Below are 18,769 nucleotides of genomic sequence, written 5' to 3'. Positions count from 1 at the left end.
GGTCTTGGGATATCATAGCAATTACAGAGACATGGTTCGGTAATGGACACAACTGCAACTTAATGTTCCAGGAATCAAACGATGGGGAGAGGCGGGCAGCAAGAGAAAATGGGGAGTGACGTGTTTGGTAAGAGATAAGCTTACAGATATACTTAGGGAGGATTTTCCTGGGAATTATTTGGGTGGAACTGAGAAATAAGAAAAGGTTTGATCATCTTATTGGGATTGGACTGTAGACACCCCAACAATCATGAGGAAATTGAGAAACAAATTTGTAAGGAGATCTTAGATCTGCAGGAATACTAGCGTGGTTATGGTAAGGGATTTTAACATTCCAAACATAGATTGGGACTGCCATTTTGTTAATAGTTTCAACAGAGAGGAATTCCTTAAGCGTGCACAAGAACATTTTTTGATTCAGTATGTGAAGGTACCTTCTAGCCAAGGTGCAAAGCTTGACCTATACTTGGGATATAATGATGTGTCAGTGGGGGAGCATTTTGGGGCCAGTGACCATAATTTAAAACTGTTATTGAAAAGGATATACCAGATCTCAAAGTTAAAATTCTAATTTGGAGGAAGGCCAATTTTGAGAGTATTATGCAAGAATCTTCAAAAGTTGAGTGACAGCAAATATTCACAGGCAAAGGGATGGCTGGAAAATGGGAAGCCTTCAACAATGAGAAAACGAGAGTCCAGAGACAGTATGTTCCTGTTAGAGTGAAAGGCGTGACTGGTAAGTGTAGGAAATGCTGGATGAGAAAAGAAGTTGAGGTTTTGGTCCAATGAGAAGGAAGCATATATTAGTTAAATACAGCAGAGGTTGACTGAATCCTTCAAAAAGTATAAAGGCAATAGGGAAAAACTTAAGATGGAAATCAGGAGGGCAAAAATGGAACATAAAATACCATTGGCAAATATTGTTAGGGAGAATTTAAACAGATTTTATAAATACATGAAGGACAAAAGGGCCCAGCAAAGATTAGCAGGGCAGTCTTTGTGTGGAACAACAGGAAATGTGGGAGATACTAAGCAAGTTCTTACTGAGGAGAAGGAAATGGAAGATGTAGAATGTGGGAAATAGATGGTGACAGCTTGAAAAATGTTCATAATACAGAGGAGGAGATACTGGATGGTTTTAAACATAAAGCACGTGATCAGGTGTACCCTGGAACACGGTGATAAGCTAGGGAAGTGATTGTTGGACCCCTTGCTGAGATATTTGTACCATCAATAGTCACAGTTGAGGTGCAAAAAGACTGGAGGTTGGCCAACGTGGTGCCACTGTTTAATAATGGTGGTAAGGCAAAGCCAGGGAACTATTGAACAGTGAGCATAACATTGACAGGAGGCACACAGTTGAGGCGATTCTGAGAGACAGGATTTACATCTTTTCAAAAGGCCAGGATTATTTTAGATGTAATCAACATGGCTTTCTGCATGGGAAGTCATGTATCACGAACTCAACTAAGTTTCTTTTTTAATTGGTAAGGAAGAGGACTGATGAGGGCAAAGTGGTGGATGTGATCTATATGGCCTTCAGTAAGACATTTGACAAGGTTCCCCATGGGAAATTGGTTAGCAAGATTAGATCACATGGAATGCAGGGAGAACTCGCCATTTGGATACACAACTTGTTTGAAGGTAAAAGACAGAGGGTGGTGGTGGGGGGATGCTTTTCAGACTGGAGGCCTGTGACAAGTGATGTGCTGCAAGAATCACTGCTGCGTCCGCTGTTTTTCATCATTTATATAAATGCTTTTAGCTTAAAAAATGACAACACCAGGTTATAGTCCAACAAGTTTATTTGGAAGTACAAGCTTTCAGAGTGCTGCTCCTCCATCAGGTGTCGATGCTCTGAATGCTTGTACTTACAAATAAACCTGTTGGAGTATAACCTGGTGTTGTGTCATTTTTAACTTTGCACACCTCAGTCCAACACTAGCACTTCCACATTATTATGAATGATTTGGATGTGCAGTTGCACCTGTTAATAAGTTTGCTGATTACACAAAAATTGGAGGTGTAGTGGCCTGCAAAGAAGGCTACCTCAGAATACAGCAGGATCTCAATCAGTTGGGCGATTGGACCCTGGATTGGCATATTGAGATCAATTTAAATCAATATGAGGTGCAACAATTTGCAAAGGCACATCAGGGCAGGACTTACACACTTAATATTAAGGTCCTGTGGAGTGTTGCTGAACTAAGAGACGTTGGAATGCAGATTCATTGTTGCTTGAAAGTAGAATTATAGTTAGATAGGATAGCAAAGAAGGCATTTATATGTTTGCCCTTACTGGTTAGAGCTTTGAGTATGTAAGTTAGGAGAACACATTGTGGGTGTACAGAATATTGTTTGTGCCACTTTTGGAATATTATGTGCAATTCTGGTTTCTCTCCCATGGAAAGGATATTGTGAAATTTGAAACGGCTATACAAGATACTTTTTGGTCCAATGAAAAGGCCTAAAATTTGGGAGGATATATAGTAAAAGATGTGAAGGCTGCAAACAGATCTAAATTCAGCCAATGGCAGGGAAAAGGGATTTGACTAACAAAGAGCAAATGAAGAAAACAGTAATGTTGCAGAAGCCATGAAAGAAAAAAATTGGTTGAAGCAAAAATAAATGTGTAAAGGGAGAAATAGGTTGGTAAAGAGGACCATATGTCACTTACAACATAAAAAAGGGGAGTTTAAAATGGGGTACAAAAACGTCTCAAAAATCTCTAACATTATGTTGTTCTCTGTTCACAAATGTTCACACAACTAACAAAGTAGTAAAGTTGGGGAGTTTACTGAGAGGGAAAAACTGAATCAAATCAGTATTATTTGAGAAATGATGTTGGGAAAGTGGGTAGGATTGAAGGTTAGGAAACACCAAACCTTGATCATCTCCGTCACAGAATATTTAATGTAGTGGGCTGCGTAGTACTGGATGCAGTGGTGATTCCTGGTGAAGGGCTTTTGTCCGAAACATCGATTTTACTGCTCCTCGGATGCTGCCTGACCTGCTCTGCTTTTCCAGCACCACTCTGATCTAAACTCTGGTTTCCAGCATCTGTACTCCTCACTTTTACCTGGATTCAGTGGTGGTCATGTTCTCTCAACTCTGCAATAATTTACACATATTGGTGGCTAGCTAGTGTAAGCAATCCAATGGAAAAGGGAGGTAGGTATAAAATTGGGAACTATAGACCAGTCAGCCTACAGGGAAAAATCAAAATGAAAGTTTCAATTGTAAAGCATTTGACACAACAGTATTCAGGATTTGCGAGAGACAGCATGAACATGAAGGGCATGTTCCAGTGCACACTGTTCTGTCTTCTAAGCTTGACAAACCGACTGGCCATCTTTGAGGATGTAAACAGTAGAGCTGATGAGAGTATAACAGTTAATGAGGAGAAAAACTACAACTAACTCCCTGGACACCGCAGCAAAGGCTGAAAGGAGGAGAAATCCTCTCCTTCCACACTTACATTTGGTGATATTTCGGCGTGTGACTGTGTGAATGTGAATACTGTGTCAGAGAGACTGTCGGATAAGGGCGGACGGTTAGTCTAACGTACCTGTGTTTGTGTGCGCGCTAATATTATGATATTTCCAAGTCTCTCTTATGTAACTCAAAAGTATTTGCAATTCAGGTTATCCCTCTGCTCCCCTTCTAAACCTCAAAGGTAGAATTCAAGACAATACATTTGTTAGTTTCAAGATTTCGGTCTAAAAGTAGCGACAATGTCATCGTTCAGCTCAGAGAGCGCCATCAGTGCTGCAGCAAAATGCGTTTAACTCGACAACGGAGCCGTCAATTCGAGTGAAAACTTTTCGGCCGTAAACCTTCCCGTGTCAGGATGAGGAGCGATCGAGCCTGGTTCTCTGGAGATGCGGAATTTCAGAGGAATCGGAGAGTTTAGGCCGTTAGAGAAACACAGAGAGGCAGCAGGAGCAGGGAGCTGACGGCAGGTTGTCCCTGCGCCGTCCGCTCGCTGCCTTGAAGTTGCTCAGTGCCGCCCCCAGTAGCTTCATTGCTGACCCAGTTCAGACTGATCCAGAAAGAGATTCAGCGCAGAGTTCTCAACATGAGCGACAGTGCAGCCGCCGAAACGGCTCCTCCAGCATCCGCTCCCACCAAAGCCAAGGCTCCCAAGAAGAAGGCGGCGGCTCCCAGGAAGAAAACACCCGGTCCCGGGTTGGGAGAGCTGATTCTGAAGGTTGTCGGGGATATCAAGGATCGCAAAGGGGCGTCTCTGTCCGCTGTAAAGAAGGGGCTGGAGAGAAGAGGGATCGATGTGGGAAAGCGAAACCCACAAATCAAGATGAGTATCAGGAGGTGCCTGGCGAACGGCTCCCTTGTTCTGGTCAAGGGCCATGGCGTCTCCGGCTCCTTCAAACTCCCAAAGAATCCAGTCAAGGCAAAAGCGGGAAAGAAGGCGGGAACATTAGCGGCCGCCAAGAAACCGGCCGTGAAGAAATCACCGGCCAAGAAGGTGACAGCCAAGAAATCTCAGGCCAAGAAGGCGACAGTCAAGAAATCCCTGGTCAAGAAAGCGACAGTCAAGAAATCCCCAGCCAAGAAAGCGAGCGGCAAGAAGGCGGCACCGCCAAAGAAAGCGGTGAGCAAAGCAGCGCCAAAGAAACGGACTCCCGTGAAGAAGGTGAAAAAGACCAAGGGCCCTAAAGCCCCCAAACCCCTCAGCAAACCGGCTAAAAGCAAGGCCAAGCCCAAAGCGAAAGTGACCAAGACAGCAGCAAAGAAATGAACCAGTCAGTGTAATATATAACCATCTGAACCCAAAGGCTCTTATCAGAGCCACCCACATCTCTCAGGAAAGAGCTGAGCCCGGATTCAATGTTCCCTGTCCCGGCGCCAAGCGCAGACCAGCTTCCATATTAATTGATCTGAATCACTCAAATACACACTTGCCATGGTTTACGAAATTGGAGACCTGAGAATAGGGAAGGTGATTTAAAAAACAGATTAAGTGAGATTCTGCCCTTTTATCGGTGTACACTGCATTAGCCTTTAATATGTTTAAATTGGCGGGGTTGTTTAGATTGATTCACGGCCGGTACAAGTTCGGTTGTTCAGTTTTTCTGGGCTGTTTTAAAACCCGCCTTTCCTCCTGCCTGTTACAGACAGATCAGGCAATGATCCCGCCTCCTGTCCGCGCTGACAGTTAACTAGAATTTAAAGAATTACTATAAAATATTAAATTTTATCTTCGTTGCAGACGGATGGTGTTTTGCGTTTCAATGGTTAACTTAATCTCAAGGTTTGTGAGGATGAATTCGGCGGGAATTTTCAAACTGACCAACTGTCATTTCACGTTACCCAATCAGCCTCCAACAATTCTTTTCCTGCCTTTTCTGTGCCTTCCGGAGCTGTTTCTCTGCGGGTTGAGGGACAGGGCTGTATCCAATCGCAGCTCTAGGGCGGGCTCTCCATTCCCTTAAATAGGCAGCACCGCAGCAGCCTCAGCATTGACAGCAGTAACCTGTGTGTGTTATAGAGAGTTGGAGAGAATGGCCAGGACCAAGCAGACAGCGCGCAAATCCACCGGAGGGAAAGCTCCCCGCAAGCAGCTGGCGACCAAAGCAGCCCGCAAGAGCGCTCCGGCCACGGGCGGAGTGAAGAAGCCTCATCGCTACAGGCCCGGCACGGTGGCTCTGCGGGAGATCCGCCGCTACCAGAAATCCACCGAGCTGCTGATCCGCAAACTGCCCTTCCAGCGCCTGGTGCGAGAGATCGCTCAGGACTTCAAGACCGACCTGCGCTTCCAGAGCTCGGCGGTGATGGCCCTGCAGGAGGCCAGCGAGGCTTACCTGGTGGGACTGTTTGAGGACACCAACCTGTGTGCCATCCACGCCAAGCGGGTCACCATCATGCCCAAAGACATCCAGCTGGCCCGCCGGATCCGCGGGGAGCGCGCCTAAACGGGGCCTGGCCGGCCCTGCACATTCACCCTGAGACAGAGAGAGAAAAACACAACGGCTCTTTTCAGAGCCACTAAACCATCCAGAGAGAGCAGGAAACGATGTATTAGTATTGTTATTATGAAAGGAACAAGTAAATGGAGATTGAGTGAAATATTGATTTGGAGTCGGTCAGCGACAATGAAAATACACCGACCGAGGTCTTCGGTGATCGCAGAATTTATTATAATACGATATTAGAGATTTGTAATTTTACTACACAATTAGGAATTCCCCCAACAATAGCCCTCGCTCCTCACTGTTTATCGTGGTGGTAAACATGGCTTGTGCTTGTGGAGAACATTTGGCGCCAAGAGACCAGCCGCTTTTATTTTGAATTGAAATGCCCGCCAACATGCCAGAGGAGAATACGTGAATTCGTATTCGGTGATTTGTTTTTCCCATTACAAAAACAATTCTTCATTACTCCCTTTCCTAACTTACATCTGCAAAAAAAAATTGACTCGCCAGTGAGTCAATTTTTCGAGACAGAGTCTTTTTATTCCGAGAGAGATAGCGAGCATATTAAACACCAGTGAGTAATGCATTGCCGGGGAGTTATTCCCATTGAGCGGCAGTGAAAAAAACATACTGAAATGTAATTTGTACATCATATATGAAGGTAGTGGAGTATTCCGGATTAAAGACCCTCTCTCCTAATTGTCTCCCTTGGCATTCCCACCAGCTGTAACTGTATGATCATTGTTAAAAACCACACAACACCAGGTTATAGTCGAACAGGTTCATCACGTGGACGCTCCTTCATCACGCTCCGAAAGCTAGTGCTTTCAATTAAACCGGTTGGACTATATTCTGGTGTTGTGTGATTTTTAACTTTGTACACCCCAGTCCAACACCGGCATCTCCAAATCATGACTACTATCTGATCATTGCTGAGAAGGCAGGCGGGAAATCATCAACCGTCTTCCTTCAGATTTGGACATCCCGCCGAGACGTAGGAGTTTAATAGAAAAAATGCTTTCGTACTTCATCGTTAATTTGCTTTTAGATTACTAAAGTACAGTTCACACAGTCTCTCTTTAGGAGGAGTGAACACATGAGCTGTTTGAAGGATCCGAGATGCTCTTTGGAGGGGAGGTTCAGACTCGATGGGCCGAATGCCCTCATTAAGCCCTGTCAGGATTTCATGAACGTTCTTCGCCGTGAGCGCATTGATAACGAACACCGCCTGAGGTATTATTTTAATATCGTACTCCCTTGTTGCAAAAGCTCCACATTAACAATTCCAGTCAGGCAACTGTTCTGGTTGGATCTCGGTTCATTTTGAACTGTATCTACCCGTGGGTCTGTAAGAAAAAGGGAACTTATTTTGTTTCCCAATGATGAAACTCAGGGCTTACGCCCCAACCGGGGCTTGTAGCTTCCGGAATAATCAAATAGAGAGTAACTTGAGCAAATAGCAGAAAAAAGATTAATATGTTCCCAAGAGGCAGAGAAGAGAGGGCACGTTCTCTTCTCTCGAAGCCAGCGCCAAATCATAATCAGCTTTCTTTCCAATTTGAAAAGCCCGCCGATTCACAAGTAACGGAGTATGTTTTGCATAAAAGAATGCTGTATAAGAAGGAGGACGTTGTTCAGAGGAGAATCCACCAATACCTGTTAATTAGGTTACAAATGTATACTTCAGACAATCTCTCTCGCTCATTCATTTGCCGAACCGCATCTGTTTCTTTCTACCGTTTTTTTTTCTGGACCTGACGAACTGGCAGAAACAAAACCAAGCGCCAAGAACTGCAATCTGCAATTAATCTCTTTATTTCACATTTCAAAACCATCCCGATATGTTAATTAAACATCTCATTCCTTCTCTCACGGAATAAAGCGCATTCACGGAGAATATTAGTGGCTGCCAGAGAATTAAGCCAAATTGGTACGCAAGAGTAGAAAGTGGTTCGGATTAAGGACTTCACTCTCACAGTCACACAGCAGAAACTGACGAAGCTGCTCTCACATATTCACATTGCAGAGGCTGACAGGGAGAGAATGATAGTTACACATATATTCTCATTGCTCAAAATAGGGCAGGACTTACACAGTTAATGGTAGGACCCTGGCGAGTTTTGCCAAACAATAAGACCTACAGGTGCATATGAATAGCTGCTTGAAAGTGGAGTGGCAGGTATAACAGATTGTGGAAAAAAGAAGTTTGGCATGCTTGCCTTCTTTGGTAAGCATATCGAGTTTAGGAGCTGGAATATCATGTTAGGGCTGCTCAGAACATTGGTTAGGGCACTTTTAGCGGACTGCATACAATTTTGGTCACGCGGCTATAGGAAAAATGTTGTTAATCTTAAGAGGGTGCAAAAAATATTGACAGAGATGTTACCAGGACTAGAGGGTTTGAACTATCAGGAGAGGCTGGGGCTTTTTATTCTGTGGAGGATCAGAAGCTGAGGGTGATTTTTACAGCTGCTTATAAAATCATGAGGGGCATCGATGGAATGAAAAGCCAAGGTCTTTCTCCTCGAGTGGGGAAGCATAGAGGGCATAGGTTTAAGGTGAGAGGGCAAAGATTTAAAATGACCTAAGGGACAACCTTTCATGCAAGGGTGATGTCCATATGGAATGAGCTTCCAGAGGAATTGATGAAGGTTGGGAACAATTACAACATTTAAAAGTAACCTGGATGGGTAAATGAACAGGAAGGATAAAAAGGGATATGTGCCAAATGCTAGTAAATGAGATTTGGTCAGTCTAGGGTATCTGATCAGAGTGCACCAGTTGAATCAAAGGCTGTATGAAAGTTGCAGGTTGATAACTAGATTCTCACATATACACGACAAAAGCTTTGACATGTGGCGTATGATAAATGCAGTAATAAACCAGAGATTGACATGTACAGATTAATAACTACACTCTGAGATACGCAGAGCAACAGCTGACACAGATATATTCATACAGCACAGATATACTCATACATCAGCCATCGAGTCTGCACCTACAATATCCTTTATATCTTTACCACTTGTGGTTGATCTTCAAACACGGGAAACAGCTTCTCTTTATTCACCCTGTCCATACGCCTAATAACCTTTTATACCAAAATCATGAGCCACCAGACTGAAATCATTCAGTCTTCTCTGCTCGAAAGAAAACAATCCAAGCTTATTTAGTCTCTTATTTTCTTTTGGAAGTAATATTTGTGCTTTGATACTAATCCACAACACTGGGTATGGGTTTAGCACTGCTGCTATCACTGTCGGTTTAATGTGAATGATTTATTCTTGCATCCGGAAGCAGCGCATGCGCGATGCAGCTCCTTCCCCAAAATTGAACGTTTGTGACGAGTAGAGGAGCGCATGCGTGAGGCCCTCCCCTAGCGCTGCCCCGGCATTTACTCAGTGAGTGCAAGAGGTTTGTTTTAAACAGACCGCAATGGAGAGATCAGCGCCTCGGGAAGCGAGGGAACAGCAGGCTCCTTCCAGCAGCACATCGGGATGGGAGCCTGAGACACAGAGGGGGCTCCGAGACCGGGATTGATTCGGGGTGAGTTCAGGGAGAACCGGGGGCTGTTTGTAAGAGGCCGAGCGGAGCAGGAACTGGTCCCGGATCTTGGAGTGAGCGGGCTGGGGGGAAGAGAGAGGCCTTTCTCGGGCTGTGTGTGGGCCTGCTGAGGGAGGCAGAGCGGGAAGAAGCTGGTTCTTGGGGTTTTTAATCCCCTACACACTGATGGGAATTCATTGTTTGACTTCTGTTTCATACTGTTTGTTGATACTGGGCAGTGAAGAATGGAAGTACAGACCATAATTTTGCGACAATCTTATAAAGGATACTTATTAGAGTGAACAGACTTGAAGTTTCGAGTAAAACATTAGACATAGCGTCCCTTGTTCTTTCCTTCAACATTTAGTGTATTGGCAGCTTGCTATTGGTGTATGTCAGCGTTGCAGCTGCTTCAGGAATTCCCATTCATGGAGGTGAACAGATAATATTTCTGGATCTCACCCAATTGTCACAAAGTTGCAAATAAAAGAAAAGGAGAAAGAGTGGAATTGAAACCTGGTTCTGTTTGAATTGCTAGGTTTAAAAATACCCAAATGATTATTAACTGACTGCCACACTGATCAGTTAAATCTTGCCTAACGTTGCTTATATTGATTTACAGCTGAAAAATCTTCTGTGTTCCTCCAAGGAAATATTTGAATGTCATATTTCCTCGGTACAAAGCCAATTGTGACCAGCTGCTTCTAACAAACAGAAGGTATGTTACCACTGTCAAAACAGAGAACATCCTTTCCACAGGCACAGGGCAGATTGAATGAGACTTAGTTTGAGCTCAATTTCCAGAGATATATCCAAAGAAATGGACAGTTAGACACAACTGCAGAAAGACAAATTTCTTTTTTCTCTGCATTCTCCATAGACATCTTCCCAGTTTCAGTTAATATGATTCATAGGCCACTACCATTCACAGCATTTTTGAAGTTGACTGGTTGTCTAAAGTAGGCAATTGGTGTACTAAATCCAATTTACATTTTAAATGTTACAAACCGGATAAACAATGACATCGTGCTTTTACATAATTTCAGCAGCCATATGTGACAAGTAGGGAATCATTACTGAGCACACAATATCAATATGAAAAAATAATATCATTAATTCAAATTATTAATACAGCTTCCTACAACATCATGAGATATACTTGATCAGGTCCAAGAGTTTGAGACACCTTTATTTTTTTTTAACGTCTCTAACACGGGTGGCACGGTGGCACAGTGGTTAGCACTGCTGCCTCACAGCGCCAGAGACCTGGGTTCAATTCCCGCCTCAGGCGACTGACTGTGTGGAGTTTGCACGTTCTCCCCGTGCCCGCGTGGGTTTCCTCTGGGTGCTCCGGTTTCCTCCCACAGTCCAAAGATGTGCAGGTCAGGCCATGCTAAATTGCCCATAGTGTTAGGTAAGGGGTAAATGTAGGGGTATGGGTGGGTTGCCCTTCGGCGGCTCGGTGTGGACTTGTTGGGCCGAAGGCCTGTTTCAACACTGTAATGTAATCTAATCTAATCTAAAAAACACCTCTTCTTTTGGCATGTGAACTGTTTTCATGATGTCAATATTTAATTCCCCAAGTTTCCTAGCCTCCACTCCTATGTCTCCAGGCATAGAATAGTAACTCTACTCACATATTCATATTACAAAGAATGACAGATTCAGATTGATAAATGCATTCATGCATTATCAAATCAGAAACTGATTGGGAGAGATTAAATATAAATTTATTAGTCATTAATAACTCATCTAGCAGAAACTTTCAGGGTTAGTCTTTTAGTTAGAATTAGAATGCATACAGTTTTGGAACAGGACCTTTAGCCCTGCAAGTCCACACCGACCCTCTTAAAATGATCTCAACCAGAGCCATTCCCTTATCACTCTACATTTCCCCCTGACTAATGCACTTAACCCACACATCCTTGAACACTGTGGACAATTTTGCATGGCCAATTCACAAAACCTCTTCTTTGGACTGTGGGAGGAAACCGGGGCACCCAGAGGAAACCCACACAGACACAGGGAGAATGTGCAAACTCCACGCAGACAGTCACCTGAGGCTGGAATCGAATCCAGATCTCTGGCGCTGTGAGGCAACACAGCCAACCACTGAGTCACTGTGCCGTATAATATGCTGCATTATACAAGAATATTCACATTTTAGAAACTGACTGGTACAGATTGATTACAACACTCGTATGTTCACAGAACAGAAACTGATAGTTACAGATTGATGACTACATTTTCACATTCATATTGCAGAAAATGACAGGTATGATTTAATGAATATATTTGCATATTTATAAGCAGAAACATTCAGGGATATATTAATAACTGCATTCATACATTCACATATCTGAAACTGACAAGTACAGATCAAAAACTAAATTCGCTTATTGACGTAGCAGAAACTGAGACACACAGATTGATACTTGCACTCATACATTCAGATAGCTGAAACAGACAGGCACAGATGGATAGCGGAAACTGACAAAAACTTTCCCATAGCATAACCTAACAGGTAAAGACTTATTACTACACTTTCAATTTCACAGAGGGAAAAACACACTGTCATGTACAGCTTGATAATGATACTCAAAAATAACAGAGCAGAATCTCACAGGTACATGTTGGGAACTACACTCTCTCATTGACCTAGCAGAAATTGACAGATGCAGACTGATAACTACACTGACACATTCACAACACAAACTGACAGGAACAGGTTGAAAACCATCCTCATTCATTCATGTAACAGAAACTAACAGGTATAGATGATAACCACCATAAATTGATAACTGGACTCACACATTCACGTTACAGAAACTGACATACATTTTGATGAAGGCATTCGGTCATTACCAAAGCAGAAACTTGCAGCTACATGTTCATATCAACACTCTCATAGACAGACAGCTGAAACTCGTTGAGCTCAGTTTGAGAGAGAGATGTTCAAACAACTGAGAAAATATCAGTTTGTTTTGTTCTCACAATTCACAATGCACATGTGTCCAGTTTGAACAAATTTACCATTCACAGTTCATTGACATTTGAACAATTTTGAAACTGGAATGTCTGAATTCTTGTCCAAAATATGCACTCACGAACTGAAATAGATCTGCCTAAAGTCACCCTCATAACGAGTATCACATAAAGAATCACACCCTCACTGAGAATTTTAGTGGCTGCCAGAGAGATACGTCCCTTTACCCAATAGAAACTGACAAGCATGCATTGATACCTTTGTTCACTCGTTCACTTTGCAGAAACAGGCAAAAAGACATTGATGGCAACACACACCCAGCAGGTATGTTACTACTGTCGGCGAGGAGAATGTCCTTTCCTCTGTCTGAATGGATTGAGTCAGATGCGCATTGAGCTCCATTTCCAGAAGTACACATTCAATACACACTAACTATATATAAATCGATATTATTTTTCCCTGTTCTCAGTGGTTAGCACCTCAGTGACAGTAAATTCCATTATTCAAAGCCAATTATCATTCATAAGATTAGAAGCAGGTTAGACTGTATGCTTATAATAAATATATATTTATGAGCTGCATTAAATTCTTATGTAGGTTTGGCATTTTTAAAGTTGCAATCAATTAGAACAAACTGATCATAGTGTTACATGGTTATAACAAATTATATATAGAATAAAATTATTCTTTTGATAAACAGTTGTCCTGTACAAAGACAATCAAACAATGTAAATTTCAAATGAACCTCTTGGTCAAGCCTTATCTGCAGAGGATGCTTCACATACGTACATACACTACTGTGTCTGTCTCTGTCTCTCTCATTCTCACTCTCAGCCTGGTGTTGATGAAAACACACTTTATGCACGCTCCCATTCTGGTTGAGGGCCTGAGTAATGCAGAAGCATTTCCAGACTTTTTAAATGTATGAAACACTGATTAATAAGACATTAAACCCACCTCATAAAGTGTATCAGATCATGACATGCAGAACTGGAATCACAGAGACATACAGACAATGTTGGTGTTATATAGACCAGTACCACTCTTCAAAGTGATACAGATTGGCAGCACAATAGAAAACTCACTCACTCAGCCAGTTAATGGTAAAAGGGAAAAAAATGCAATTTAGGCCCACAACTACTTCCAGATATGGACGGTCATAAATTGACTGACCTAATTATTAATTGCTTCAGAAGATGTTAGTATTAGATGTTACATTATTGCAGTGCCCAGCAGCAACTTCCAAAGACTACTGCACACACACAATGTAAAAAGAAAACTGAGATTAAATACAATAAAATTAGATTCTTGGCAAAGATAAGTATTGAAACAACATTAATCCCTCAATCACACAGGTTTATCAAATATTGAACGGGTTTATCCTACACCCTGCTGAAAAAAACACAACTGAACATAGAAAGAGAATGGCATCCATATACTCGACTTGTCACTGCACACAGAGCAAAACTGGCACTATAGGTAGTCAAAGGCTGATAACTGCATAACTAATCTCAAATTGGCATTTACACTGAGACACTGGCAGTGAGTGAATGAAGATTAGAATCCCACCAATTAGTGGAAACTGGTATGGAGAACAGATAAAGAATAGAATGTGCCAGTGCAGACACAGCAGGCTGAATGGCTGTACCAATTCTGTGATTGTGTCATAAATCATAAAATGTATAAGGGATTAAAGCCCAATTTCAACACCCTAAACACTATTATCACAGATTGAATCACAGTCACAGATTTTTTTTTCGAATTCATTCATGGGATGGGGCACCACTGACACAGCCAGCATTTATTGCCCTTCCCTAACTACCCATGCAGCCACATTGATGTGGGTGTGGAGTCACATGCAGGCCAGACAAGGGAAGGATGTCCGTTTCCTTCATTCAAGGAATTATTGAACCAGATTAATTTTTCTGGCAATCAACAATAGATTCATGGACATGATTAGACTCTTAGAATATCATTGGCTGCCAGAGAATTGAGCAACTTTGATATATAAGAGTTGAAAGTGACTGGAACTCATTGAGAACTTCAATCTCACAGTCACACAGCAGAAACTGGCTTGTATTCACACATGGACAGCAGACATCAAGTTCTATGGACACAACCAAAATTGACACACATCGATTGATATCTGCTCTCACATACTCACATTGCAGCAACTAAAAGGGAGAGAACAATAATCATGAACACACATACGACAAGTACGTGTTGATAACTAGACTAACACATTCGCATAGCAAAACCTGACAGGTACAGTATGATAAATGATTTTGCACATTTATAAACAAGAAGCTGAAAAATACAAATTAATAACTGCACTCTCAGATGCACAGAGCAGAATCTGACAGGGACAGGTTGGTTAATAACTCACACATACAGGTGGCAGTAAATTCCAGAGAAAGATTGATAACTACACTTTCATATTTATAAAGCAGAAACTGACAAGAATAGATTGATTATGCTCCCATTTTTCAAATCACATAATTTGACGCACAATTTAATAACGACTCTCACATATTCATAGGGAAGAAACTGACAGGCAGAGATTGATAACAAAACAAACATTAGTGGAAAATTCACAGGTCTGGCAGCATTTCAGTCTAGTAACCAGTCTTCAGAACTGATGGTGGCAAGGATAATGCACACAATGTGGTCTCCTCAATGTTGGGGCAACTGAGTGTAGATTGGGTGTCCACTGTGCAGAGTACCTCCATTCTGTCCAGAGAAAAAGACCCTGAGCTTCCAGTTGTCTACCATTTCAACACACCACCCTGTTCCCTGGCCAAGATCTCTGTCTCAGGCTCGCTTCAGTGCTCCAGTGAAGCTCAGTGCAAGCTGGAAGAACTGCACCTAATTTTCTGCTTGGGATCTCAACAGCTACAGAGCTTGAGCTCTCCCATGTCATTACCCAAAACCCCACATATCCGACCTTGTTAACATATAGTCTGCAACTATACACCACCAATTGTTAGCCACTAACCAACCCTATTAATAGGCTATTCACCCACTTAGTATGATAGTTATCCACTCCTTTGTTTGTCCTACTGTTCTTCTCTTTCTCTGGACTCTATCTCCATCTGTCTTTTACTATCACCCTTCCACCCACCCTATCTTCTGTAGAAAAACTAATATTTTCCTAGCTACCACCAGAAAATACAGAAGTCTGAATACACCACCCAACAAAGTCAAGAACACCTTCTCTCCTGTTATCAGACTTGAATGAACTGGTCAAATTTTAAAGCGAAAGTGTAGATGCTGGAGATTAGTCAAGATTAGAGTGGTGCTGGAAAAGCACAGCAGGTCAGGCAGTATTCAAGGAGCAGGAAAATCAACATTTTGGACATTCCTGATGAAAGGTTTTTGCCCGAAACGTCGTTTTTCCTGCTCCTCGGATGCTACCTGACCTGCTGTGCTTTTCTAGCACCAACCTAATCTCGCTCAAATTTTAATGTTAATCTCTCTCTCTTTGCACCTTTAATACTGTATTGCGGATTCTGTTCTATTACCCTGATGCATTTTGTATGATATTATCTGCCTGTAAAGTGCACAAAGCAATACTTTCCATTGTATCTCAGTGCATGTTACAATAATAAATCAGATCAAATCAAATGGATAGCTACACTCTCAGAGAGCAGAATCTGAGAGGTACAGGTTGATAACTACAATCACACAAACTGACAGGAAAAGATTAATAAATACACTCAAACACTGGAATTACAGAGCCTGACAGGGAAAGATTGATAATTAAACTCTCACATTCACAAAGCAGAAACTGATAGCGACAGGTGAAAACTCAGCTCACACATTCACATAGTAGAAACTGGAAGGATTGTCAATTATATTCACCAAGCAGAAACTGACAGCTACAGATTGACAACTATCTTTATGTATTTACACAGCAGAGTCTGAAAGATACAGATTGACAGTTACACTCACTTTGACAAAGAAGAAAATAACAGGTAGAGAATGATAACTGTACTCCCACATTCGCATCACTGAAACTGACAGCTACAGTTTGATTACTATGCCCACATTCACAGAGCAGAAGCTAATGGGTACTGATCAATAACTGTATTGACAGGGAAGAAACTGACAGGGATAGATTGGTATTTACATTGTCATATTGACATAGTAGAAATAGATTTACAATGACACTCTGGTGTCAAATAGCAAAACCTGACAGATACTATTTGATAATTGCTCTCCCATATTGTTACAGCTTAAACTAACAGTGAGAGATGAATATCCACATTCTCACAGAATAAACTGATGGGTACAAATTGATGACTGCATTTCATATTCATACAGCAGAAACTGACAGGTAGAGACTAATATCGAAACTCGCATTCTTATAGCTGAAACTGACAGGTATACACTCAGACACACAGCAGAAACTGTTAGGGACAGATTGGTAAAGCAAACACGCACATTCGCAGGGCAGAAACTGACAGATATATATAGATAACTAAACTCGCATATCTACATCGGAGAAACACATAGGGACTGATCCTATTTATTTATAATGTATGAAATATATTTATCAACAAGTCCCTGGCAGTTTCCACTATGTGGATGCAGGAGTTCAGTTATCAATCTGCACCTGTAGGTTTATGCTATGTGAATGTATGAGTGTAGTTATCAGTCTGTCCCTATTTGTCTCTGTGATGAGAACATGTAAATATATTTACCAGAGAGTGACAGGGACAGACTGATAACTGCATTCACTCACATATTTGTACAGATTATGTGGATTGATAATTACAGTTTGATAATGACACTCAGATATTAACAGGTACATCTTGATAATTGTCCTCACACATTCACTGAGCAGGAACTGACAGCGAGAGATAGATAAAGAAACTTTCATATCCAGGAACGCACTTGCATTAGATTATCACATATTAGATTAACAGGGAAATTGAGTAAAGGAGTCATGAGATCTTGTTGCAGCTCTATAAAACTTTGGTTAGACCGCATTTGGAATACTGCATCCAGCTCTGGTCGCCCTATTATAAGAAAGATGTGGATGCTTTGGAGAGGGTTCAGAGGAGGTTTACCAGGATGCTGCTTGGACTGGAGGGCTTATCTTATGAGCAGAGGTTGACTGAGCTCGGACTTTTTTCGGACTTTGGAGAAAAGGAGGAGAAGAGGGGACCTAATTGAGGTATACAAGATAATGAGACGCATAGATAGAGTCGATAGCCAGAGACTATTTCCCAGGGCAGAAATGACTAAAACGAGGGTCATGGTTTTAAGCTGGTTGGAGGAAAGTATAGAGGGGATGTCAGAGGCGGGTTCTTTACACACACAGTTGAGAATATGGAATGCGTTGCCAGCAGCAGCTGTGGAGGCAGGGTCATTGGGGACATTTAGGAGACTCCTGGACATGCATATGGTCACAGAGATTTGAGGGTGCGTACATGAGGATCAGTGGTCGGCACAACATCGTGGGCTGAAGGGCCTGTTCTGTGCTGTACTGTTCTATGTTCTATATGTTGATGTGCTGGTTGGTATCCGGTTCTCAGTGAATTGGTATAGATTTTTTTGATACAGTCACCAAAAAGCAGGTCAGGCCAAGAATAGAATCAGTCTGTAGTCCTGTTGGAATTGCTGTCTTGAAGGAAAAAAACAGCCTAATGATTATTAAATTATTACATTGACTTAATGTTGATTTACAAACGATGTCTCTTCTGCCTTCCTCCAGGCAATTACTTGAAGGACTAAGACAGTGTAATATGTCCTAAGTACAAAGCCAAGTTCCTTCTAACAAACAGCAGGTATGTTACTGCTGTCAGACTGAATAATATCCTTTCCATAGTTATAGAGCAGATTGAATTAGACACACATTGATTCAATTTCCAGAGAGAAATTTTCAAATCAAGAGTTAAATATCATGGAGGAATTACATTTGTTTTTTTTACTATTACAGTGACCCTCCTGATTTTATAAACCTCTATAAGGTCACCTCTCAGCCTCCAACACTCCATGGCAAACAGGTCCAGCCTGTTCAGCCTCTCCCTTTCACTCAAACACTCCAACCCTGGCAACAATCGGGTAAATCTTTTCTGAATGTTTCAAGTTTCACAACATCCTTCCAATAGGAAGGAGACCAGAATTGTACACAATATTCCAAAAGTGGCTCAACCAATTACCTACACAGCTGTAACGTTCTTCTTCATTATCCTATCGACCGGCGACTCCACTTTCAAGGAACTATGAACGTGCATTCCATGGTCTCTTTGTTCATCAATACTCCCCGGGACCTTACCATTAAGTGTATAGCCCCTGCGTT

The 18,769-nt window shown here is 42.0% G+C and overlaps 2 protein-coding genes across 2 annotated transcripts; both read left to right on the top strand.

Moving 5' to 3' along the window:
* Nucleotides 1-4,078: 4,078 nt before the first annotated feature.
* On the top strand, nt 4,079-5,192 carry LOC122544530 (histone H1-like). Its single transcript, XM_043683843.2, has one exon. The coding sequence runs from the start codon at nt 4,079-4,081 to the stop codon at nt 4,757-4,759; it is 681 nt and encodes a 226-aa protein (XP_043539778.1). The 3' UTR covers nt 4,760-5,192.
* Nucleotides 5,193-5,522: 330 nt separating this feature from the next.
* LOC122544571 (histone H3) lies at nt 5,523-5,958 on the top strand. The gene has a single exon (XM_043683887.2). The coding sequence runs from the start codon at nt 5,523-5,525 to the stop codon at nt 5,931-5,933; it is 411 nt and encodes a 136-aa protein (XP_043539822.2). The 3' UTR covers nt 5,934-5,958.
* Nucleotides 5,959-18,769: the final 12,811 nt, after the last annotated feature.

This window comes from Chiloscyllium plagiosum, unplaced genomic scaffold (assembly GCF_037043375.1).
Source record: "Chiloscyllium plagiosum isolate Xiang-an unplaced genomic scaffold, Cpla_swu_hap1 HiC_scaffold_49, whole genome shotgun sequence".
NCBI classification, from domain to species: Eukaryota; Metazoa; Chordata; class Chondrichthyes; order Orectolobiformes; family Hemiscylliidae; genus Chiloscyllium; species Chiloscyllium plagiosum.
The sequence above is the reverse complement of the archived record's forward strand: the minus strand, read 5'-3'. Positions and strand labels throughout refer to the sequence as shown.

Excerpts from the sequence above, each read along its gene's own strand:
- LOC122544571 (XM_043683887.2), top strand. The coding sequence starts at position 5,523 with ATGGCCAGGACCAAGCAGACAGCGCGCAAATCCACCGGAGGGAAAGCT.
- LOC122544530 (XM_043683843.2), top strand. The coding sequence starts at position 4,079 with ATGAGCGACAGTGCAGCCGCCGAAACGGCTCCTCCAGCATCCGCTCCC.